General features: G+C 39.5%; 1 protein-coding gene across 2 annotated transcripts in view; it reads right to left on the bottom strand.

The window, feature by feature from the left end:
• PRMT3 (protein arginine methyltransferase 3) overlaps window positions 1–25914 on the bottom strand; it is a 57000-nt gene that overhangs the window by 1757 nt on the left and 29329 nt on the right. The window contains exons 11-14 of one of the 2 annotated variants that reach the window (XM_038138134.1): window positions 23793–23980; window positions 21665–21751; window positions 10611–10661; window positions 10332–10419 (exon numbers count right to left, since the gene is read on the bottom strand). In XM_038138134.1, coding sequence (XP_037994062.1) covers window positions 10332–10419; window positions 10611–10661; window positions 21665–21751; window positions 23793–23980 — 414 coding nt within the window. The remainder of the gene's footprint in view (window positions 1–10331; window positions 10420–10610; window positions 10662–21664; window positions 21752–23792; window positions 23981–25914) is intronic. The other variant, XM_038138135.1, reaches the window with a different exon arrangement.

Raw genomic sequence — 25914 nt, forward strand, 5'->3', positions numbered from 1 at the left:
TCACCATCTTGGATTAAAACCCTGTAGCCACAAAAGCATATTACCTCCCTGCTATATGGGCCATGTGCTCTTATTTGTACTGCATTTCATTCAAATTCTGACCGTGTATTTTTAAAATCTGACAGGAAACTACCACAGAAATCTCTGCAGCATTTCAAGTATATATATATATATTATTAATTGCAGGTTTTGTTTTACAAGGTGTTGGTGTCATAACAGTTGATAGGTATGTCCTTCAGTTACACCCAGAGCAAATGCTTTTACACAAAAGGAAAAAAGCCTAATCTCTATTTCTTTTCCTTAGTCCTTACTAAGACTGTCATTTAAAGAATATTTGTAAATTAGGAATATGCAACCCACAAAATAGAAACACACACATTTGTAAATGTGTACATTTAGGAAGTCCACTGCTGAGCCACTTCATCCCACCATTTTACACCTGGAGGAGCTACATCCTCTCAGAGGATTCTGCTGACTACATTAAAGCAGACCGTGATCCCAATCTACTGCAGGAAGCTCCCTGCTACTCTTCCATCAGACCTCCCTTGCCCCCACTCATCTTCATCGCTCACACCAGCCACATTCACTGCTGCTACTTTTCTATCTCACTGGATCCAAGGTTTTTTCCAGCTGCTCACTACTCACTGTGATTTTAAAAGTCATTGTTAATATCCCAATAAAAAGCTTCTTCATTGCAAAAAAGAAAACAAATAGTAATTTCAAAACTAAGCTGGTTTCAAATTCAGGAAGCATTCTAAGGTCTCCATTTGGCACAATTCTCAATTGCATCCGCAAACAGTAAACTGACAGAAAGTCCAAATTATAAATTATAAATGCAGGACATTTTGTTAAAGGTTGCAGTACAACTATGAAAGAAGGCTTATCTACAAGAATAACTGTAGTGCCAAGGATCAGAAGAAAAAAAAAAAAATTGATCATTTGGGGTTCTTTTTCATCATGTAACAGTTAGCTGGAGATTCCACTACAACTCCTGTGCAGCTTTGTTACCAGGAATCAAAAGACTGACGTAATACAATGCAACTTGCACAGAATTGTGAAAACAATTTATTGTTTTCACAGAGTATTTAAACAGAGACAGGTTAGCCGGAGAGAAGGACAAGATAAAGAAAAAAAGGCACTATAGTCCGACTCCAGCTAGGAAATTTAACCTGATTTGAACACAGATTTTCAAAACTGCTACAAAATTACCTATTTGATTTATTTTAACATCCTGTGATAGCAATTCAGTAAGACTAAACAGCCTCTGTAAACTAAAATTCCATGATTTCAATTAATCCACACTTCAATCTTCCCATTTAAAACATTAATGCAAAACAATAAAAAATTAAGCGGAAACTTAAATATAATTTCATAAATAGCTGACTTCAGAGAACAGAACCTTCAGATTCTGTTTGTAAAGACAGTTAATGAAACAAAGCAATCCATTCATTTTTCCCAGCTATTCCTTATGTTGTAGCCACATTAAATATGCTTTTCGGAGCAGCCTTTTCCGAGGGCTGAAGCAAACAACAGCAGTAACTGAAAGGCAGTTCTGAACAATTCATCAATGTCATGCAGATAGAAAATGACTGATGTTTTCCCCCATTCTCTGTCCTAGGAGCTGCCTGGAGGAAGCTGTCTCTGGGACTCAGCTGCATCACCTTGCTCTTATCACGTTCAGCTGAATGCAAGTAAACCACACAGTGCCACTGCAGTCTGATTAGGACAAAGCTGAATCATTACCATCCCCATCCCGCATTTTTATTATCCCCCGAGGAGGCTTGAAATTTTCCCCCAAATAGAAAAAGCAGAAAAAATCAGGAGAAGTCCTGTGTAAGCTTGGCTGGTACAGGAAAAAAGACATCTCTATGTCCATCCTGCCTCCCTGTCACATATGCATGTCTGACTGCAGACTCTGCAGTACCTGTGCTCTGGAAACTTGAACCAGTTTATTTTGATTCTGACTTTTACCACCAGTAAAGCCGTAAGCAATTGCATCTGTCACTAATGTCTGTGCAATACAATCACACATGGGGCCAGCCTGCAGTCTGTGAGCCAAGGTATCTCTCAGGGCAGAGATCCTCCATCATCAAGAGTGTTCAGGCCCAACAAATCATGGTTTTTCAGTCTACAAAGGATTTGATCAAAACCAAAGATTCTACACAGCCCCTTGTAAGCATATCCATAACATCCACTTAAAGCTTGGAATAATCCATGGCAATGAGCTAGTAATGTGAGGAACTACCCTGCCTTTCAATACAACTTGGTGCCTCCTCCCTCTTTGATCCCAAAAAAGACTCAAAAGAGTTACCAAAGGCAGCCAGCAATCAAGGTCTTTTAGGTTTCCTCCTTTTCTTTCCCTGCAAGAGTTTTATGAAGCTAACAGTGGGACAAGTAAGAACATAGTATTCAAACCATTATTTATTCTGAATACCATTAAAATTTAATAATAAGGAGCTCACTGGAATTGTTTCAGGGAGCTGCTAGAAAACTGAAGTGGGCTTTGGGCTAAACACACCTAAACTACTGCACTGCTGGTGAAAAGTACCTTTAAAAATCCCCTACAATGTAAAGAACCACTGGGGGGGTTTCTGCCTTCCCAGTCATAAACCAGTACGATTTGATATGCTCTGCACAGCAAGGTTGTCCTTGCTGAAGCTGACAATTTAAAGATGATCTAGTTTAAATACCTGCACCCACTATCTAATGCAACACTGACTTCTAGCATGCAACAGAAAAAACAGCAAGTCTCAAAAGCATTACTCTGGGTAGAAAACGGTTTCCATATACCACCTATCTTCTGACAATGGAAAACAAGGAAAGACTAAAACAGTTTGCAGTGGGACCAAGAGCATTTTCCTTAAAATCAGGAACTTAATCTTCCCATTCATCCTCTTAAACTGCAGCCATTTGCAGCTGTGCACAGACTGCCACCTTCCCCTCTGGCCACTTCTACTGTATCTCCAACCTAGTGTGTTCCATCAAGCAGTTTCTGTTCTGAGCAGCAGCCACTGCCCTTCGGCATCACTCATCTGACCTGTGATACCCTTCTTCTGGACTGGCTACTCTTATCAACTGTTTGCAAACTCCTGTTGCATCACTGTTCACCCTCTGCTGAAACCATCCTGAGGGTCTGTCTTCTCCATGCATGTTCTGAGTATATTCTCTGAGGATTTCTATATCAAATTGACACTTTTCAACTGTTCAAGACAACCCAGGAACAAGGGAGCTGCAAAGAAGTCAGCGCAGCCAGCTGAGTGAGGCAAGCCAGGCTGCTGTGTGGCTGCTTAAGGTAACATGTGTGCACTACAGAGATTCCCAGGTAGCTCAGGCATCACAAAGAGCTGCCACAGGGAATGATGAAAGCCAGGTCCTCCACAATGTAGAGCTGCAGCGACCAAAATCACTCACCTAGAACTAGCTTAATTTACCACTTTTTATAGTGGAGATTCTAAACTGTATAGCCTTGTCCCAAGCTTTCTCTCAGCAGTGTGACAAAATTCAGAGAAAACCAGATTATTGTTGCTGTTTGAACCATATTCCCTCGCAGCTGAAGGACTTGCAAAGGGAGGCACCCAGAACAGCACATCTGTGTCATCAGTCCATCCAAGTTTTCCTGTCTAAATACAGGATTTCAATTATCTTTCAGTGAGACAGAACAGCCATGAGGAGAGATTCTCTCAATTTAGTGCCCTGAAACACACATCTAAAAATGTTCCTGAAAAGTCAGCATGATAATTTTTAAATGGAGATTTTTATAAATACAACGTAAGACTTGCCAGACTTAGTATGACCTCAAAATTCAGGTTTTAACATTTACTAGATTTTAAAAGCCAGCATCATTTCTGAGCATCATTTTTGTAAATAAACAAGACAGATTTCTACAGACATCATGTTACAGCTGTGGACAGGCAAAACAGACACTAAAATCTTAATTAGGAGCCAAATTATCCAACTGCGATGCACAATATTGAAGTATTTCAGTATAGGATCAAAACATTCAGACAGATTGATCATGCTAGTGTTGTTTTCCTACTTTTAATAGTGCTGTCTAACTAGACAAATCAACATTCTTTCAGTTTGTAAATTTACAAACAGCTTTTCAATTACAGAGACGAGGGAGCTAAAGATAATCAAGGATTTTACAGGAGCTTAGTCATGTGAGTTCTGCTCCAGCCTTGCTGTGCTAGCCCCTTTAACACCACAGAGAAACAAATCAAGGTTTTATTTTCACTGTAAGGCAATATCAAAAGCACACAATGTTGACAATAGGCTGTTTTATTGCTAATAGAATTTGCCTGCATACAGAGCTGGGTTTTAACTTAATGTCTTGTTACTGAAATAAATCTGTGGGCCCTTTAAAATAATTTTTGTAAGCATTTGATTTATTAGTAAATTCTTGAGACAACCGAATGAGAATGATGTATTTTTTTTGTTTGCTTAGCAGGAGTATTTCAACAAACAACAAAAGGAAGAGACTCATTTTTAAACCATTAAGGAGAAAAAGATACTGCTTTGGATCTCAATTTCCATCTTCAAAATAAAGACATGTTCAAGCTATTAAAAGGACTCTAAGAGAAGGTTTGTACTCTGTAGGGAGTCCACAATACATCACTGTTTTGTCTGAGAAAACCCAGGATATATTGCTTCTTTCTCCAGTTTCTTTAATTTTAATTGCTTGCTAAACAGTTCAAGCATATCCAACATGCTGATGCTATTTCGTTTTACTTGACTGAAAATCAGCTTCCAGTCTCTTGTCACAGACCATGAGAAAGAAAACAGGTTTTTCAGAACACATGAGTAGTAAGAGGCTATCCCTCACTCACACATTATGTCTAGAGGAAGTGAACAGAAATTAGCCATTAAATATATCAGTCTGCATATATCCATTATATACAAAGCTACCTACCACAGGTATCAAGCTGAAACTCAGTGGCAAATAATCAGTATTAATTAGGTGTAGATTTTATTGCCTCACTGTCCAGACCTTTGGACCCAGAATTAACCTCTACCACTTCATCCCAGAGATGTACAAACATCGTACATGGAGTGCAGGCTGCAGCAGGACCAACAAAGGAGGCAGGATGAGCTCTAAGACCCATCCTTTGACAAGCAACTGCTCGATTCTGCTATCATTAGAATAGATCAAAACATTCAGTCCTTTTTATGGCTGAGAAAATAGATCTATTTTTACAACAAAAACCCTGGCATCAAACAGCTGAGAAAATTAGCTAGTTCATTCTGCAGAACAAAACAATTTTGCCTCGGCATAAAGGAGCATTTTCCAGTTAAATACCCAGCAGGTTTGGGTATCTGAAAGCTCAACCTCTTTTACAGAGAAAACCAAATACAATCAGTGCTTTATAACCACTCCAGGCATGGCCCCAAAAGCTATAAAGCATCTGATAAGGGACTTTTAGTCAGCCTTACTATTTTACTCAGAACTAAAGATCTGAGGGAACGTTTTTCTTCACTGGGGAAAAACAGCCACTGCCCTGTCTGAAAGATGCTTTCAAAACAAGAAAGCATTTCAAATGTGTTTTCCACTAGCAAATTCTTCTTTCACAACCTATTAAAAAGCTACAAGCAAATGCCATACAGGTAACACTGATCAGATTATTGTAAGTCTCAAATTGCATTATTTCTGTTTATTTTGCAACATATACTAGAAAAAAGAAGAGTTTATCTTGACCAATGGCATTCTGGCTTGGATCTGCAGTAGTGTGGCCAGCAGGACAAGGGCAGTGACTGTCCCCCTGTTCTGGGCACCGCTGAGGACCCACCTTGAATCCTGGGGTCAGTTTTTGGCCCCTCACTACAAGAAAGACTTTGAGGTGCTGGAGTGTGTCCAGACAGGGAACTGAGCTGGGGCAGGTTTTGCAGCACAAGTCTGATAAGAAGTGGCTGAGGGAGCTTGGGGGTGCCCAACCTAAAGAAGAGAAGGCTCAGGGCTCTCTACAGCCTTCTGGCTCTCTACAACTCCCTCCGAGGTGCTTGTAGCCAGGTGGGAGCTGGTCTTCTCCCAGATAATGAGCAACAGGACAAGAGGAAATGGCCTCAAGTTGCACCAGGGGAGGTTTAGATGGGACATAGGAAAAACTTCTTCATGGAAAGGGTTGTAAAGTACTGGAATAGGCTGCCCAGGGAACTGTAGACGTGTCACCCAGTGACATGGTTTAGTGGTATCCTTGGAAGCGCCGGGTTAATGACTCGACTCAACGATCCTAAAGGTCTTTTCCAACCTTCATGATTCTATGCATATTTTTAGTCAAAAGTGCATCTTCTTTGATGTTTCTCCAATTGCCATAATGTATTTCTGAATCTAAGAATTTATGCAGAGGGCTGATGAATACCAGTAAACACAGGGATGGATGGAAAGACTTCAAATGATGCAAATATGTTTAATCTAATACAGCTACTTTTGTCTCCAGTTCACTTGCATTGAGGAAAGCCCTGCTGAAGACAAGGCTTCCCTAAAAGCTCAGTGCACTCACAGTGGAGCTCGGTTCAACATGCCAGGCTGAATGAGAAGTGGTAACAAGCAGCGTTAATTCATTAACAAGTGGGACAAGAGAAACAGCTGGAAGGGCACATTGAAATAGACTGCAAAATGAGCTTGAACAGTTTGTTTAGTTGAGAAAATGGAAAGACTGAAGAAACAAAAAAATTTGGCTAACCACAAATTATCAAGATGAATATTCAAGTAACTATTTAGACAAAGAAAAGAATATAAAAAAGGAAGATAGGGAAATCTATACTTATAACATGTCTTGAGGAGAAAGATTTTTGGAACAATGAAGGAGAAGATCAAAGTCAAGAGATCAAGAGAAGGAATGGTTTTTCCAGAAAAACAATGTAAATTAACATACATTCCTATATAAGTATCAGGAAGCACCTTCTGCTTGATGGGCTTGTGCCATCAATGACCAACAAACATCCCACAAAATTAAGACTGGGATTACAAAAGAAAATGAAAATACATCAGGAGTTTCTCTCAATCTTCTTAAACACTAGAAGCAAAAGGCAGACAATCCTAGATATAAGTGGTAATTTCATGTAAGATATAAAACCAGAACGGGCAAAAGGATGGGAAAGGGGAATTCAAATAATTACAAAGAGAAGGAGACAGGCAGAAAGAAAGAAACACAGCTGTAACAAGATTTGTTACGGGAATAATGTTAAGAAATACGAGCTAATAAAAAGGAAGGAAGAAGTTACAGCACAAGTGATCTTGAAGGTGAAGTTGATTGTGTTCACACAACCAGAGCACATTGTCTGCGCAGTTGCCTTCAGAAAGTCACCACACCTAGACCAGAACTCTAGGCTGGGGCACACCTCCCAGTAATTTCACACAGTTGAAAAATGTCAAATGATCTCTGTAATATGAAATATTGCGCATATTTTAATAAATGTCATTGCACTTTTCAAAAATTCACTCTATGACATTGAGATTTAATGAGTAGCAGCAAGGAGATCTTAGTCAGCCTCGTCTAGAAAGAGAATCTGAAGAGAACACAAGCCGAGTACGAATGCACCAAAGCATGGATGCACCCCAAGAAGTGACAGGACTTAAGAAGTGTAAACAAAATTTGTTTAAGAATAAAAAGTCAAAGCATGAAAGACAGAAGTGATTTGTGAGCTATCACAAAAAAAACCAACTCAGTGCCTCTAGGAAAGAAGCTCCTGGTAAAAAGTTGTCATGTATGGTAGCTGGAAGAGGCAACTGTAAAAGCAGTTCAAGTGAGTGCAGAAGCATCCACACAACTTTTTCTATGCTTTCCCCCCAATATGCCTGATCTATTTACAAACTGTTCAGGTCAGGGCCACACATTACCATGAGTTTATTAACTGACCAGCAAAAATGAGCCCCATTCTGAGGCTCCTCCTTCAGTTCTGCTAGTCTGTAAAGAAAAAGGGCTCCCAAAGACAACTGTGATTCATCACTGGGTGAGAGTTCAACAGTGATGAGTAAATATCTGGAGGCCAAATGGACACAAGTAAAATAACAGCATAAAAATGTAACTGCTCCATTTCCTTGGATTGCAAAAGGTCTGTGAGAGTCTGAAAGAAAGTTTACAGGAATAAGAGGTTAAGACCTGTTGACCTGTTGCATGTCCATCCTCTTGCATGACCATTCTAAGAGGGTCATGGATATACTTGTGTCTATAAAGAAAGGAGTATTTGACTACTTGTACAAAATGTGCTTTCAAGACTTCGAGACTAGAACTAATTAAAGCATCTAACAAGCATCACTTTATAGTCTTCAAAACCTCACCTCAACAGTTCATCATCTGAATTTTGCTTATCCCTTCCGACAACGAAAACCCTTCTACTTGCATCAAATTCAAGGTGAAACTTATTACAGTACTTAACCATTTTATAAAAACTTACAGTGTATCAAGAAACCCATTCAATACTGTCATGGTTTGACGCTGGCCCAATGCCAGTGCCCCCATGAAAACCCATCTTCCCCTGGTGTCCGCTGTGAGATGTGATCAGAGACAGAGCAAAGCAGGCCTCCACTTGTAAACAAGAAAAAAACTTTATTATCACATAACTACAATAAAATTAACACACAGAGCAGAATGGAAACCTTTCAAACATTTCTCCTCCCCCCACTCAATTCTCACAGAATAACACAAAACCTTAGTTCTTTATCCAGTCCATCACTCTTTGAATAATCAACACAGTCCATCTCCACCCTTCCGACAATCACCTCTCATTTCATCGAGGAGAGAAGGAGCCCTCCTTGTGCTACCACAGGTAAATCCCCGTCACTCAGCAACTACACGTCGTGACTTCTTCCTTCCATGTTCAGTGCTCTCACCACTGCACATGGACCAGAGCTGCTTTTAGGGTTTCCCCTTTCAAGGAGGCCTTGCCCAGTTCCAGAAGAGAACGACAGTCTCTCACCTCATTTCGGGACACCAGTCCCCCCCAATATTTCACCTCCTGGGGCCGAGGGGTCTCACCATCACTTCATCACCTGTCGTCTCTGCTCACATCACTCCTTTGGCGCCGCCTCCCCCTAAAATGCAGTCTCTGTATTACAGGAAAGGTTCTATCCATGGCTATACAAGAAAAGTCCAGCCAAAAACCACTCCATCATCTCCTCCACCTAGGATTTTCTCAACTTCTCCCAGTCCTTCTTCACTTGCACAACTCTGCATCACACTTGCGCATTTCCTCTTATCCGTTTCTCTCCTCCCTCAACTCCCGGAGAATCAGCATTTGCAAGGTTTTCCATCGTCCCACAGAAGGGTTAAAATCACAGTCTCTGCTCATCTCGAACTCCCACGCTAGCTCCGCCGGCTCCGCTGGGCACTCTACCCATTGCCCCCCCACTTCTCTTCCTCGACCAGGCCAGTGCTATCGAATTTCAAGGTAGCACTGGCACCTCTCTCTCTCTCTCTCTCTCTCCCTTTTGAGAAAGGGGGGCTGCCCACTGCCTCTCCGAGTTCTTCCACCCTTCCATCTCTGTGGGGAACTTACTCTTATCCAAGCCATCGCCTCCCGTCTCTACCCAAGGCTCCGGCCCACCTCCCTCGGCCGCATGGCTTTCCCCTCCCCCGCCCAGCCCGAAGCCGGGCAGGGGAGGTCTGAACTCTCCTCCGACCAGAACCAAGAGAAAATTCCCGTGGGAGTTCCTCGCTTTTAACCCCTGTGTTCTCAGAGGCGTATCCATATCCTCAATGGTCAAACCAGGTGCCAATATCCACATCTGGGCACCTATTGGTTTGACCACTACCACCTCCCAAAAACTCATTTCCTCTCAAACCACGACAAGTTCATGGCTGTGAGTTCTTTAAAATGGTTTCCATTTTTCAGCGTAACCCCACCTTGGCAGATACATCCCATGCATATATTTATGATCCCTTTACATACAGGACAGTACAGGAGGGCTACAAGGAATCCTGTGCAATCGCTTGACAAATTTGATACTTCATATTAGAATATTAGTTATGTCAAAATTAAGAGAATATCAATAGCAGTGTTTTGGTCTTATATTTTTCTGCATCAGACATGCTTTGATACAGAACTTTACTCACCAAAATTCCAGTATACACAGCTATACAAGTATAAGAGATATGCCCACTTACAAGATACTTATGCATGTATTTATGTGTAATTTTAAACCAGAATTTTGTACGCAGATACTTCCCTGGTTTGATGTGACAAAAAAAATTCCTTCAACATCAGCTGAAAGATTTATTTACTAGCTCTTTTTGAACTTGAAATTTATGTAATTTTTGAAGTATTTTATATCTAGCTTTAATGGTAACAGTACTGTAACACAACTATTGTTGCACCCCAACTGAATTTAAATATACCTGCTTCTACAGGAATTGGCTTCTCCAGGAGAAAAATTGTCTGTTTCCAGTGTGTTTTGGTACACTGGGGACCAGTTGAAAAAAAGACCTGCAATGGGAGAGTTCAAGATCTTGATTAAAAACAACCTTTTTCATATCACACCACATCAATCAATTATCAAACACAGATGCATATGCAGTCTTTGCTACAGCAAAATAGACTCACTGCCAAACATCTTGACACAAAATAAAATCCTCATCTCGAAGACATTTTAAAAATGCATAACCCCAAATGCTCACCTTGTTGTGGCAGTTCTTCTCAAAAAATACATCAAAGTAACCAGCAATTGCCTATAAAAAAAAGAGGTGAAAATGTAAATACAATAAAGGAATAACAGTGGCACTCAAGAAAAATTGTGTGATTCATATATGCATTTACTGGAATTTCTACTTCTTTTCAAGTGTTTACCAAGAGCAACAAGCTTATATTTACGCTTTCAAGTATGCTAGAAATCCTAGGTTAAAAAAATAAAAAGCTGCCATTATATCTTTGATCTAATTGAGAATATTCAGCCCACTGTAACTGTGTTTTATTACACATCAGATTTTAGTTTACAAATTTCCAAAACAACCCACACACCTTAACTGCAACCAGAATCACATATGAGAAAACAGCCTTTCAGATGTGCAAACCCACAAGCACAAAATTCAGTCCTTCTCCTGTCCATGACTCTCAGTAAACTCACACCAAGTATGAATTCCTTGGAATTTCCACCAAAGCTCCCTGTGAACAGAGGCAGAGCACAACCAGGAAGGGAATCCTTTCCTTCCTCTACTACACACACAGATAAGGAAAACATTCACAAATGCTTCCTGCTGGCCCTTTCAGCAGCTAATAGATTCTAATAGTAACTCTCCATATGATTCCTTCTCTGTCCCTCCTGCCATCCCACTCCTAACATCAAGAGCCTCTCTCTTCAGTGCCTAATTAATTAGTGGGACTTTTCTTCCAGTTTGAATAGGAAAAGAGATCATGGACTACTTTGGGTTGGAAGGGGCCTAAAAGATCATCTTGTTCCAACCCCTGTGCTATGAGCAGGGACAACTTCCACCAAGCCAGGTTGCTCCAACCCCATCCAACCTCACCCTGAATACTTCCAGAGCTGGGGCAGCCACAGCTTCTCTGGGCAATCTGCGCCAGTTCCACACCACCCTCACAGGAAAGAATTTCTTCCTAATACTAATAGATATAAAATGTTCACTCACAAAACACTATATTGACACTATTAGTCAACTCAGTCTTTTAACGCCGGACTGCTTTCTTGACAAGAAAATGCCTTGTTAAGAGTCCCAGAAACCCAAATAAACAACTGGAAGATGCTAATAAATCATCCACTTCAGTTTCACCTGTGAAATCCTGTCCATGCTCACCTTTATTTGCTTTCTCCTTTCCTGTGAAAAGGTTGAAGCACATCAGACCCTGGTACCAAGGCAGTTGTGCTTTTCTATCACATCAGCCTGAAGAAATAACCCAAAGAGAGTTTTTGAGTAACCACAGTGAGCTGAAGTTACTCAGCTGGGGACTCTGCCCATCCCTTCCATGGGAGGAAGAGACTCTCCCCCATCAGATGCATCCAAAGAAAGTATGTACCAATGCAATGATGGCAAGCCTGTTCCATGAAAACTCACTGCAAACAACCCATTGTAACCTGTTTCTTACTGCACCAGGGTTCTTCTTCTAGTCCAGGACCAGGAAACAGGTTGTTCTGAAAAGCTAAAAAGGACAGTTTCTATAGCACACCGTTCATATAGATTCACACAAGACAGTGATGGGAAAAAAAAAGGAAAACATGTTTACAAAATTAGGGTATAGGGTTTTATCACTATGAAATATATAATATGAATAAGTCATTCTGATATTTTTCCTCTCTAGTCTAAATCCAAAACAGATGTTGACAACATAATGAGGAATAAAATGCATTAAACAAGTAAAACTATGCTAAAGTACCTGCTTTTCAACAAATGGCACTCCAGACAAGCCTGGCAAGCTCCAAATTCCAATGCGGCTAAAGAATTAAAATACAAAACAAACCATGGAGACACTGAGAGCCTTTCATGACAAATGAGCATCAGACAGTGGAAACAGTGACTCTTCCACCCCTTTAGTAAAGTCCTATCACTCAATCTGAGAATCTCATTCCTAAATGAATTAAAGCCTTGTCTTTAATATGCCTTTTGAGTAAAGACTGAGATGGTTTTGACAAAGTTCTATTGACACATCAGACTACTTTTATTGATGCACAATCTTTCCTGGGCATTAGTCAGAGATCTAGCAAGTTATATAAATATTTTTCAACCATCAGCTCAGTACTGCTGGTATACTTACAAATAAGAATTAGGACGTGATTACTGCAGGAGAACAAGGTTGTGACAGCAAAAATACACCGAGGAGAAAAAAAAAAATCTGGCTTCCAGAGAAAATGAGACACTCAAGCTACATCCTGGATCAAAAAGCCAAGAGCTCCAGGCACACAGACCTAGCTAAGGTGGATGCAAATATCCATACACTTGGTAACAAGAGGTGACAGAAACACCCCACGTGCTACCCTGAGAAAAGGCTCCAGAGAACTATTTTTTGGGTCAAGTTCAGGTTGAAAAGAAACTCAGTTACAAGCAAAGAAAGTGTTCCCTGCTGCCTCTCCTGTGTTAAGGGAAACAGGATTTGTGCCTTTTGTAAATTACTAGATAAATACCTACTTTATTCTTTACAGTATCAGTGGTTTCCCTATCTGAAACAACCTGAAACACTGACTTTGAATAGCTAATCCAGAGTAGTAATCATAATTATTACTAATAATTAGCAATAATAATTATTACAAAGATCACCTTAATCAGAGCTCCAGGGATTACAGAGAACAAGAGCTCTACATTGATCCATTAATTTCTTCTTGTTATGTTCTAAAATGGATAGATATCCTTCAATATTGAACACTGAAATATTTGTTGAGCCAGAAGAAACCAAAAATAGAAAAATATTATTGCTCAAGCTCCTGAGGATATGCTCCTGTGAACAGCTCTGGGAATTCCTCAAAATTCTGTCAGTTAAAACTGGGCAGTGGAGGCACCCCAAAACTGAAACACATGCTCCGGTGAGTTGTGTCAAGAGACAACTCCAGCCCTGTTTAGCTGAACGGAAATTATATTTCTTAAGTTAAATACATTGAGGGGAGAGCTTGAATGACATTTTGAAAACTAACTGTAAGAGCACACATTGCAATTGAGAAATCTAATTAGTACTTTTCATTAATAACTTTCAACATGTTTTTGAGCCAACTAAAAGAACCAACCACACACACACTTGGTTTGGTGATTTCCTTTCTAAAATTGGTTACAACTATATAATTGGTTTTTACTAACTGTGTTTAATCTCCATCTCTCATATTTTCAACCTTTGGGAAAATAAGAAGTCTAATACCAAACCCAGTAGTTAATGACCACCGGCAAAATTTGTCTAATATTCCCTATGACAGCTATTCTACAAGCCAATTACAGCTGAGGAAATACAAAAAGCAAAAAAGCATTGAATTAATATACCCCACTTTGATGCACATAGCCATGGCTTAGTGTTTAAAAATAAAAAACTGAAAACGTTTAAAGCTGCTGTTCAACAGAAAGTTATCTGCAAATTTCCAGGGAACAATATCCATCTCAACTCCACGCCAAAGCCTCCCAGTAACATCCAGCCTTCTTCTCCTCTCCCTGACTTCACATGGAAGATTTTGTTTGATAGATTGCATGTGTTGCCCTGCCAGTAACATCACCCAGAAAGGTACTCAATTTATCCAAATTAGACATTATGAAGTTCAGTTTTATTTCTGAACATACACCCTATAGGAGGTATTAAATTCACCAGCTGTTCTCAAGAAACTGATTGTTTTGCATGGTCCTCCATAGTTTGTGTATATTCATATATGCTTATTCAAACACACGGCTATGCTTAAAATTTTAATTATATTGTCAGTGTTCTGAGATCTTTCTGCTTTTGAGCTGTTTTGTATCTTTTGTCTGCCCCAAGCCAAAGGGATCTCAAGCTAGCTACACAGATACCTACAGACACCTTACAAAGAGCACACTCAGCCTTCCTAAAACCCACCAGGTGATTCTGCAGAATGACACAAGAAAGACTTGGAGGTACTGGAGAGGCTTCACAGAAAGGAATGGAGCTGAGCCAGGGTCTGGAGCACAAATCTGATGAGGAGAAGCTGAGGAGGCTAGGGGGGGGTTTAGTCTGGCAAAAAGGAGGCTCAGAGGGGACATTCTCACTCTCTACAACTCCATAAAAAGAGGCCTTGAGAAAATGGCCTCAAGTGGCACCAAGGGAATTTGGCCTGGATATTAGGAAAAATATCTTCACCGAAAGGGCTGTCTGGTATTGGAACAGACAGTCCAGGGAAGCGGTGGAGTCACCATCCCTGGAGTGATTTGAGTAATTTGAATGTGGCACCTGGGGACATAGTTTAGGGCTGGACTTAGAAGTGCTGGATTAGAGGTTGGACTCAATGATCTTGAAGGTCTTTTCCAATCTAAAGGATTCTATGTATGCCTCAAGAAAAGTATCAAAAGGTACAGAGGCACAACACAGCTCTAATTATTTGTCCTCTCAGCACAAAAAGCTTGATATAAACCATCAGAATTTCTGCTTTTACATGAAACAGTGGGAGTCACAGAATATTCTGGGTTTCAAGGGACACACAAGGATCACTGAGCTCATGGCCCATATGGGATTAATGTCTCAACCTTGGCATTATGAGCAGCATGCTCTGACCAACGGAGCCAATGGTTCAGTCTTCCTTGAAAGAGCTCTGCAAAACTCTCTGACAGCATCACACAGGTCTGTTTCAACACACTCCAAAAATCCCTAAATCAAAACAACCACCACCACTCTCAAGCTGTATTAGAGCAAGCACTGCAGCACTTCAAAAACAGATGTGTTGGGGCAAAGGAAAAAAAGGTAGAAATAAATTATGCATACATGATGCTTTCTTCAGTTTTATCTACAATCACTAGTCCTGTGTATTTAAAACAAAATCTCACAAATCTAAAAACTAACACAAACCGAAGTTGAAATACTTGATAAGAACAAACTAGCTATAATACTGTGGGTTTGTTCACTATCTTCTTTTAAGGAATTTATACCTTCCCTTCTTTCTTTTTGTTACTTGTTGGTGTTTATGTTGAAATGCACAATTATGTACCTTTCATGTTTAAGTGCATTTCAGACAAATAATTCTGTAAAAGTGAAGTTCAAAATATTTTCCTTTCATTTGACTTTTGAACAGTATCCCATATTACAGTAGCTATAATAATCACAAGCATCTATTAAATATGCAACACTACAAAGAAAGAGATTTCAAATGTCTACAACTTGAAATAAGATTCAGTCCTCCCCTCTTGTTGTGCAATTTATCACATGCAGCAAAATATAAGGAAAAAAAATCACAAGTGGCATACCAGAAGCAATCACAGACACATGCATATTAAAATGAAATATAGGGTTGGCCAGATTTTCATTAAGCATCTTTTTTACAAGTCAAACTAAAGAAAAGGAACAAGAAAATAACTCCTCCATAAATTCTAAATGATGCTTTACAACTACTGCCTTGGATTCTTTTTCTTCTTGGCTTTTTTTTTTTAAGCATATGATAGCTGTTATTTCTCCTACTGCAATTTCTCTCATCTTTTTGTGACACCTTTGACAGCTCATTTACAACTTCAGCTACAACTAATCAGTAAGAATTTAAACCTTCTTTGGAAAAATCTTTCAAGTGCCAGTCTCTTGAATACCATGAAAAAGGAAAACAACAAAAAAAAACCCCTTCCAAACTGGTAATAAACAATTACAACTCCAGCCTGACACATGCTCAAGCCCGAAAGGACAGTAAACATTAGGAAACATTACCAAAATATTATTCTTCCTGTTCTCAAATAACTTGCCAGGAGAAAAGGCAAGCTATGAAGACAAAAACCCCAAAACAAAGCCAATATATTTACCCAGGGAACTAAGGTGGCCAAATAAGGAATGAAGGAAACATTAAGGATTAGACATACATTAATAGATATACATTACTGAGACTGCAGAGCAACATCCCAGAAAGGTCAACAAAGAGTTCACTCAACTAAGAATAAAATATTCCTGAAATTAATATAGCAGCCACAAATGCCTACTTGATTTTGTCAACCCCACATTTTGATGAAGAGTTCATGTAGCTTAAGGTCTTCATTCATTACTGAGGGTTTCTAAGGTATCCATGCAAACATATGAAAAACCTGTAATTTAAGCAGGTCCTCCCAGTAAGATTCACTTGTCTTCAAACTGTTTTTCTTCCCTCCCAGCTAAATGATTTCAAGACTATTTTTCTCCCCATTTTTTCAAGTAACATGTACCAAATACAATAAAACCAGAAAAAGGTTTAACATACAATAAATGAGTATGCATTATTTACAATCTTCCACTCAGAGCCTTTAGCTGAAATGCAAAGAAAAATTGACATTTTAATTCAAACACCTCTGAATACTAAGGCTTTTTTCCTAAAGAAAATGGCTGGCTGTACATGCAGCATTTTAACAGGACAAAACAAATGAGACTGCTCCTTTCCTTATGAGAACTCAAAGGCAGCTTACCAATTCACTTAGGAACAAGGAAATTAAAAATTATCATCATCACTATCACCTACAGTGAGTAATTTATCATTCTTGCTCTTCACTAGTATCATGTTCCAACAGTGAGTGGCTACAACAAATACAATTAGACAGCTGGCCATAGAAGTGGGAGATAATGTGCTTTTGATGGAGTTTATCCAAGCATGGAGATGGAATGTTTGTCATCCATGCAGCAGAGTTGCTGCGTTTTTATCACAGGGAAAAGAAACCCCTGGCAATTAAAACCCAGCAATTTTGTGTTTTAAAGATTAATAATCTGGACATCATGGCAGAGAAGGCTACAGATAAGTAAACAGATGAGAAGGATAAAACCTGCTTTGTAACATGGTAGAGCAGTATTTCCTTTACTCAGAAATCAGGCATTCAAGGTGGATTTAACTGTGGTACCCAAACCAGATTTCCAACTTCTAGCTTAAAAAATTTAGTTTCTCATCAAAGGTTGGAACTAAAGATTCATATGGTAATACTTCTAGTTGGCTCCCAACTGGAAGACCTGATATTAAGAAATGAAACTGCCAAACACTTAAGAAAATTTTAACAAGCAAAGTTTTTTTTCCTTAGTCAGAATAATTTTCTCTAGACAACTCAACTTCCTTTTTCCTCCTGAAGGTTTTAATACAGCAGTCACGTCCTCTAGTTCATTATCCTTCTTTCACCTCCTTCCTCCCTCCCACTTTTTATACGCATACCCTGCTCTTTGGCAAAATGTCCTGGGAGCAATGAAGAGATACTGCCATTTTCCTCTCAGGGGATATTGTTATTCAGCTAGGAAAGATCAACCTTGATGGACTCACAGGGGAAATGCTTGCAAACAAAAGAGAAAGTTTGTCAATTGATTTCTATACTGAGGGTAATCACCATTATATTTTATCTCAAAAGCTCACACAGTGATCAACTCAGAATACAATTAATGGAGTATTTTTCTAGCAGCATCTACTAACTGATATTAGCCAGATGTCTCATTAAAATCAACAGTGACAAACCCTAGCTCTTTATTAGGAAAACGCACTTCTGCAGGCTAATTGATGGGTTTTTTTCTGCTATTATCTTTGTAGGACCGAAAACAAGTCAACTTGCAATAAAAGTACTTTGGAACCATTTCATATAATGATTCCATGCGACCGTTTCACACTTTGAAAATCTTCAATCTGTGAAAGCTAAGATAATTATATATAAAATTAATGGTAGAAAATGCTTCTTTGTGGCAAAGCATGCAAGGAATGAAGAAAAAAATTACCAGAAGCAATATATTCTCAGAAAAAAGCATTAACTACCCCACCATCCTGTCTCAGAACTTCTAAAAGACTAACCAGCACATAAAAGATCATACTTAAAATGTTTGTTTTTGCTTAATCATTTTTTATTTCTTATGTGTATTAGAATTTTTTTTGGGAAGACTTACTTAATTTCTTGAATATCTGGAAGAAAAAAAAAACTATTTAGAGCCTTAGTAATTTTTCAAGGCTATGACTCAATGTATTACAGGAGCATCTGAAATACACTCAAGATGCACCTACAGTAAGACATGAGACTCACCTCTTATGAGCATGGCCTAATACTCTCTAGGGGTTTTTTTGTCACACAGAAGTATGAGAGTAGTTTCATATAGGTGGAAGGACAAACAAATCAGATGTGCCAATGCTATACTCTTAGTTTTGTGAGCTGCACAGCTTTTCTATTTTACACAAGCTCACCATGATGTCTGGGCATCCATGTCCTTAGTACATTCATCCAAACCCAGAAAACAGTCAGCTGAGGAAAAATGAAGGACAGACTTTAGAGGAATTTAACATTATCTTACATGGGCAGAGAGTGATAGGGCAAGGGGGGATGGTTTTAAACTAAAAGAGGAGAGATTTAGAGTTGGTATTAGGAGAAATTCTTACTGTGAAGATAGTGAGGCCCAGGCACAGGTTCCCCAGAGAAGCTGGGGATGCCCCACCCCTGCAAGTTCAAGGCCAGGCTAGATGGTGCTTGGAGCAACCGGATCCAAGGGGTGGGACCCCTTGGGTGTGGCAGTGGGTTGGAACTAGGTGATCTTTAGGACCCCTTCCAAGTCAACGCATTCTATGGTTTTGCCACAGAACCATGAAGTGCAGCCTCTCCTGCCTGAGGGAATCCTGGGGGTGTTCCAAGCCATGACTAAAGCAAGTGTGATAATGAGTTGCTAAAAAACTGCAATTATGGTGCTGACTCCTGTCAGCTTTTCCGGCTGTCCTGTCAGCAGAGACAGACAAACGGGCTGATGGGAGGAAGCAGCAAACCCTGGTAAGGCTGTTACTTCTAGAGATGCCAGCTGAGAGTTTAGCTATTCAACTATTATGTTGCACACTCCAACCAGAAGAGCCCACAGCCCTTTTCTCTAACTACTTGCTAAATTACTCCCCATCAGTGCAAAGCTTCTGCAAAACCAAGTTCAGCAAGAGCAGCCGCACACTGCATGCTGCCAACACACTTCAGTGCAGGAATGTCTGCCTCACACTGCTCTGCATGCACACAGTGCACGGGAAGGAGCATGGAAACCCACCCACACAGCCAGGGACACTGCAAACCACCAGCTGGTCTGCAAGAGGATCCCCAGAACAAATAACAGAACGATGCGCCCCTACATTTTTCAGTTGCCTGGTTTCCAAGAACAGATTATTCAACAGAGACAGTCCTAGTTCTGATGGTAACACTGCTCCGCTATCAGGAATGTTTATGGCAACATCAGAAATAAGACAACCAAATCTGCTTCCACGCCTGCATGGCTGAGGAAAAGCTGCTTTGAAATGAAATACATAAAAGCATATAAAGATGGATTTCCAAATTGCTATTTTTGTGGAGTATTTTTTGTAAATTAAGCAAAGATACTTTTAAATGCTCGTATTTTAAAAAAAAACCTGAAAAACACTAAGAGACAAGTAGCAAACCCTAGAATTTTGGGAAATGTAAGCAACTTTCTTTTTTTCTGCAGAAAATGAAAAGCCAGCAGAACAACAAAACATATGCAAACAAGAAAAACATCAAATATTATTTTCAAAGGACAAATTGTATTTTTAAAGCATCTCCTCAAAATTTTCAACATAAATAATGGACTTTTAGTTGTTCATTTACTGCAAGGTTAGGCAGCCTGATATGATGGATGAACTGTCAACCTTCAACTAAACTTCTACAATCCATCATAGAAACTGTGGAAATTTTACTCAAAGTGTCAATAAACCTAAATTATGAAGTGCAAAATACAGCATTCTGTTCATTTTTTAGAACCTGCATTCTCTGCAAAATTTCAGAAACACTGCTCTTGCCCCACTTCCCTCCCCTTCTTCTTGGAAGTCATAAAATGCAGATATTCATCTTGATTATATGCCAATGATGCCAGAGAATCACAGAACAGAAATGAAGTTTTTGTAAGAGCTTAGTGCTGGGGAAAACAACGTTTATAAAATAAGCTATTTTACTTTACCCAAACATCAGAAAGATGACCAAAATTTTGTAAAGACTCCTGTTTAATCAGTTATTCAAATATGGCCAAAGTAAGAAAATTAAACTAGGGCTGCAGTGGAGTTTGATCTCAAATCAAACCCGACTCTGCCCTGAGGCAACTAGATTTATCCTATGATACCTTGAAACAGGAGGGGCTCCATTTGTATGCACAGTAAAATATACGAACTTCCATTTAATAAACCCAAAAATGTTACTGTGTATTCACCTAATTTGGTGATAACTGACAAGTAAATATATAGTATCTGTACACACCTACTAATTAAAAATTATAATAATTTAAACTATATACATGGGGAAATTCCACTTTTTGACACCAACAAACTCTTATGCAGACTGCTACTCTGCAAAAACGTTAGCAAATGCAGTAGCATGACCTAACATCCAAACCACGAATTACATTGCCTGATGCAGGCATACAAGATTTTGTCATCACCCTAAGCAGTTTATATCATACAGAAACATAATCTTTGTGTCCATGTCAGAGGAAGCCTGCAGCTCTTCTTTGTGTACTCATGCAAAATCCCAATAAACCAGCTGTAGCAGAATTATCTCAACATATTAGAAGTAAGCTAAAAATTACTCCTTTACACTTGATTTTGTAATGTGACTTAAGCATGAAGCTCCCAGAAGTTTCACAATACCCCACAGAGGGCAAAAATTTCAGTTTTTACTACTGATTTCAGAGTGCAATGCTCTTTTGTCAAATTTGATGATGGTATTTTTAAAAAAATATTAGAAAGCATTTAGAATTTGTATTGCATATAAAAGCAAATTACTGACATTACTGTAAAAATTAGGCCATCCTGTCTCTGCTTATAATGTAATGTTTGAAAGCTCAATGCATTACTTAGGCAAGCCAACATCAGACTTTCTTGTATTTCAGGAAATGGGCTAGAGAACAAAACAGAAAGATCCCAGTGCTAAGGCTCCTTATCCTTCCCTTTCCTCATCTACCTGCATTACCCCTTAACACCATTATTGGAGTTTTACATCCATCTCTCTTTAAAGAAAGAGCTCATCTGACACCTCTGTACTGCAGAAATGAATGTTTCAAGGCAAGGACTGATGATAAATGAAGGATAATTAATGGATTATCTCTTAGTCCAATGCAATAGCGACCATGTATGAAGAAACTGAAATTGTCTTACCGTACACTGTGTGCTCATTGTAATGCTCAGGGTGAAATCTGAAGAGAATTCCAAGTCTGGAGCAGATGCAGTACTGCAGTCGATATGCTGCCAAAAAGGGTAATAAAATTCTGTCAGTAACGGTGAGGAATGTCAATTAAGGTCTCCCTTTAGATGAAGGTTGTTTAGTTGTTCTCATTATGAGACAACTTTTATAAGGCAATACTATTTCAGCTTTCCAAAAAACAGGAAGAGACTAAAAAAACTACCTAATACATAATCCCGTGTGACAAAACACCTGAAACTCCACCTCCTCACACACCCAAATAAATAGACACTTTGAGTAATAGCAGTATGGAACTACACACAGTAGCTCATTCTGTTCAGGGAAGTTGCTTCTTGATGGCAGCTGCCCCTTGTTGAGAGTAAGCAGCTTTCACAGGCATCTTGACCTGTTTTACCCCTTGTTCATACAGTCACATGGTAAACTACAGCATCAAACTGGCGTGGGTTAAAACCAGGGGGTTTTGATTTGCCAGACTGGCTTTGTATCCATCTCAGAATAACTGAGGTTGAAAAAGACCTTTGGAGAATCCCCTTTGCAGTCTTTCACTGGACTCACTTCAGGACAGTCATCTCACTCCTGCCCTGGGTGGGGAACCTGAGATTGGACAGGGCACTCCAGAATTCATCTCCCTGGGGTACAGCCAACTCCGTGGGGTGCAAGAGAAGATGTATCTCTCTTAAGCTGCTGGTGATAAATCTTCTTCCTAATGCAGCCTAGGAGGCTGCTGGCTGCCTCTGCCCCAAGGGTGTGTTTTACTGGTTCATGGTCAGCTTGGTGTCAACCAGAACCCCCAGATTCCTCTCTGCAAAGCTGCTTTCCAGCCAGGAGGTCCCCAGCCTCTGTGGGTACATGGGGTTATTCTTCCCTCCTCTGTGCAGGATTTCTGCATCCAGCTCTGGGGTCCTCAGCACAAGAGGGACATGGAGCTCTTGGGAGTGAGTCCAGAGGAGGCCACCAAGTTAATGCAGCACCTCTCCTGTCAGGAAGGGCTAAGAGAATTGGGATTGGTCAGCTTGGAAAAGAGGCGGCTTTGAGGTGACCTAACTGTGGCCTTCCAGCAACTGAACTGAGCCTGCAAGAAAGATGGAGAGAGATTTTTTCAAAGAGCATGGAGCAGCAAGGGGGAATAGATCCAAACTAAAAGACAGCAGGTTTAGATTTAGTATTAGGAAGAAATTCTTTACTGTAGGGTGGTGAAACCCTGGCATAGGCTGTCCAGGGGAGCTGTGGCTGCCCCATCCCTGGAATTGTTCAAGGCTGGATTAGAGGGAGGTCTGAGCAACCTGGGGTAGTGGAAGGTGTCCCTGCCCACAGCAGAGAGCTGGATGATCTTTAACCCAAAGCCTTCTATGAATTTTCATGCTGCCTTGTCTTTCTTTAGGGAATGTTCTGCTTCTTGAAAAGTTACATTATGAACTATATAGAACAAGCAGCACCTGACGTGAGCAAACACACCAAGGTACCTTCTGTAATAATCATAATGATGAATGGGAACATTTTAAACTTTCCCTACAAAATATAATCCATTTGTTCTGTGGGATAAATATTGATTAAAACAATTTATCTATAATGCCACTGTTCCTCAACTCATTAATTTTACTACTTTGTACTGTAACTCCAGCAAACAAGCACATGCACTGATTTTAAGTTATTTTAAAAACCATGACGGCAAAATGAGAACAAATGAGTATAAAGCCATTCAGCACAACAGTTATGCTACATGCTGCACAATGACAAAATGTGATAAGCCCCTACCTCTGAGCTGGACAGTGACTGCTCATGACAGCATGGATTAGAAAGGGATATGCATGCACTGTTACCAGTAGAGCACTGCCAAAGTAAATTTGGCTTTGGATAGAAGAAATCATAGAACAGAACAGTCTAAATATGGGGAAATTACCTTACTAAAAGCTCAAAAGTTGGTAAGAAAAGCAATTAATACAAACCTTCCAGTCTTAGCAGCAAGAACCTTTTATCATTTTGAAGATGCCAAAGTTTGTGTGTGCCATGTGAATTTTAGCTCCTCCTCCATAAACCAAGGAAAATTCTCATCTGCCTCCTAAGCATTAATTAATATGGTACCTTAATGACACTGGCTGTAGATATCAGTGTGTTTGGATCCAGCACCTCCACAACAGCTTCCGGAATTACAGCTTTCTTCATACAAGACATGTCAAAGCCGTAGACATCTTCCCAGAAAAGCAGCTTGTCGCCATGTTTATTCATATCCCCAACAGCTACCAGACTGATGGCGCACAAGTCAGGATAAACTGTAACAACAGAAACAGAGTAGTGAAATTTTATTTTACACACACAGAGGATTTTTTACTCCTTTGTCTAAAAGTGATAACATCTTAAAAAAAATATAAAAAGAAATTTTGTTAGCTCTTGGACAAGACACTTTTTCTGCTACTTTACTTTCTAGAGTCCCATTTGTCTACAGAAGAGACTACACACAAAAATTCAATTTTCACACACTAGTCTGGTATTTCCTATTCATAACAAAATATCTTTGTAGTTGAATCCCACTACCAGGAAATGACTGGAAACTTGATGTCTGAAGAAAATAATTTGCAACAGCCTATTTTGGCTTCTGTACAGAGGCTAACCTAAAATATATTCCATAACAGTAGACATGACACCCAAACAGAAATTCAAGCAAGGGCTTTGTAGTAACAGGAAACCTCTGTGAAAAGACCTTATTTTCAGAAAAAGGCATATATTCTTACTCAAGAGTTTTATTCCTGTTTGCTATCAGCTCTGGCTGATTCTTAGCTTACAACCTAAAAAATTATTTCTGGTTACTGGAAATAATCACTTTTCTGTCTGCATCTGAAGAGTTGGAAGTGGCCCAACAGACAGAGAAGAGAACCTCATGGATTCCCTCCCTCCCACTTTCAAGATAAAGCTATCATTTTACACTATTTTCACATCTGTGCTTTTCCTTCTCCCAAGAACATCTTCAGAACAAGTAACTATTTACAGCTTTTACAAATAGTAATGGAAGACTGACATTTGCCTTTTTAACAGCTGCCAACAAAGTCAGCCAATCTCTTGGCAATCTCACCTGACTGGAAAACCCACAAAAAACAGCTGCTATGTACATGGCTGTCTATAACCCTAACAAATAGTAAAAGAAATTCAATTTCTATTTAGCTAGGTTTCTTTTTACAAAGAAATTCCCATGTTTTGTTCTTCAGAGTTTTAAAGCTTTTAAAGTCATATACATTGAATTCTTGACCTGATTTCAGAAAAAAAATGTCAACTAAAACACCCTAATTTAATTTTATATTAATACACGAAAGGGGCAGTGTTAATACAACTGAAGCCAAGTGTCTCTCTTCTTTCCCAGAATCTGGTGAACTGTAAAATTAATTTTGTCTTCAGCTCTGCTTGAAATTACAGTTTATCAAAATGAATATATCATTGGTATAGCATGGTAGGTCAAAAAAGCAGTATTTTCTATCTTGCAAAATACTGAAGACAGAGGCAGCAAATTGAAATTAGACCTTTCATACAGTGAGCACAGTTTTAGGCCACAAGAAATTATCTTATAAATAGTGATTGTAAAGAATAACCTTCTCTAAAGAAGTTTTTTATTGTTCTATGAAGACACTAAAGTAAGTACACTGCATTTGTCTCACTTGCTGACTATTTAAAGCAGAATAAATATGTATCAGCAAGCTGAAATTGGAATCCAACTGGTAAACTATCATCATTCCCACTTTGCAGCTGAGGAAATCAGAGCAGAAGGTGTCTCCAGGAACAGCCTCCAACTCACTCAGCAGTACAAAGACAGTTTGATAAGAATCCTAACAGGAAGACAGTTAAACTGTCCTGTCCAAAACTGTCCTGTCAGTTGGTTCCAGCAAAGCTGACAGCTGTCACACAAGCACAAAACATCACCATCTGTGGCGGTGGGAGTATCTGCAGGTAGTTTCTGGAGCCACCACTGAGTGAGGACCGTTTCTGCAAGCTTTCCCACTGCTGTTTACCAGTGTGTATGTACAACACTTGGCTTTGCCTCACAGCATTCACACCTTCAACAGCAACCACCGATGGTCCAAAAATTAAGACAGTGCAATACAAACAACAAAAAGCAAGGGATAAGAGCCTTTGGGGGATTATTTTTTAGGGGAATGGGTTTCATAGGATGCAATGGCATGGTGAGAAGAGAGATGAAAAGACTGGCAGTCCTCAGTTA

The sequence above is a fragment of the Motacilla alba genome, chromosome 5 (genome assembly GCF_015832195.1).
Source record: "Motacilla alba alba isolate MOTALB_02 chromosome 5, Motacilla_alba_V1.0_pri, whole genome shotgun sequence".
NCBI classification, from domain to species: domain Eukaryota; kingdom Metazoa; phylum Chordata; class Aves; order Passeriformes; family Motacillidae; genus Motacilla; species Motacilla alba.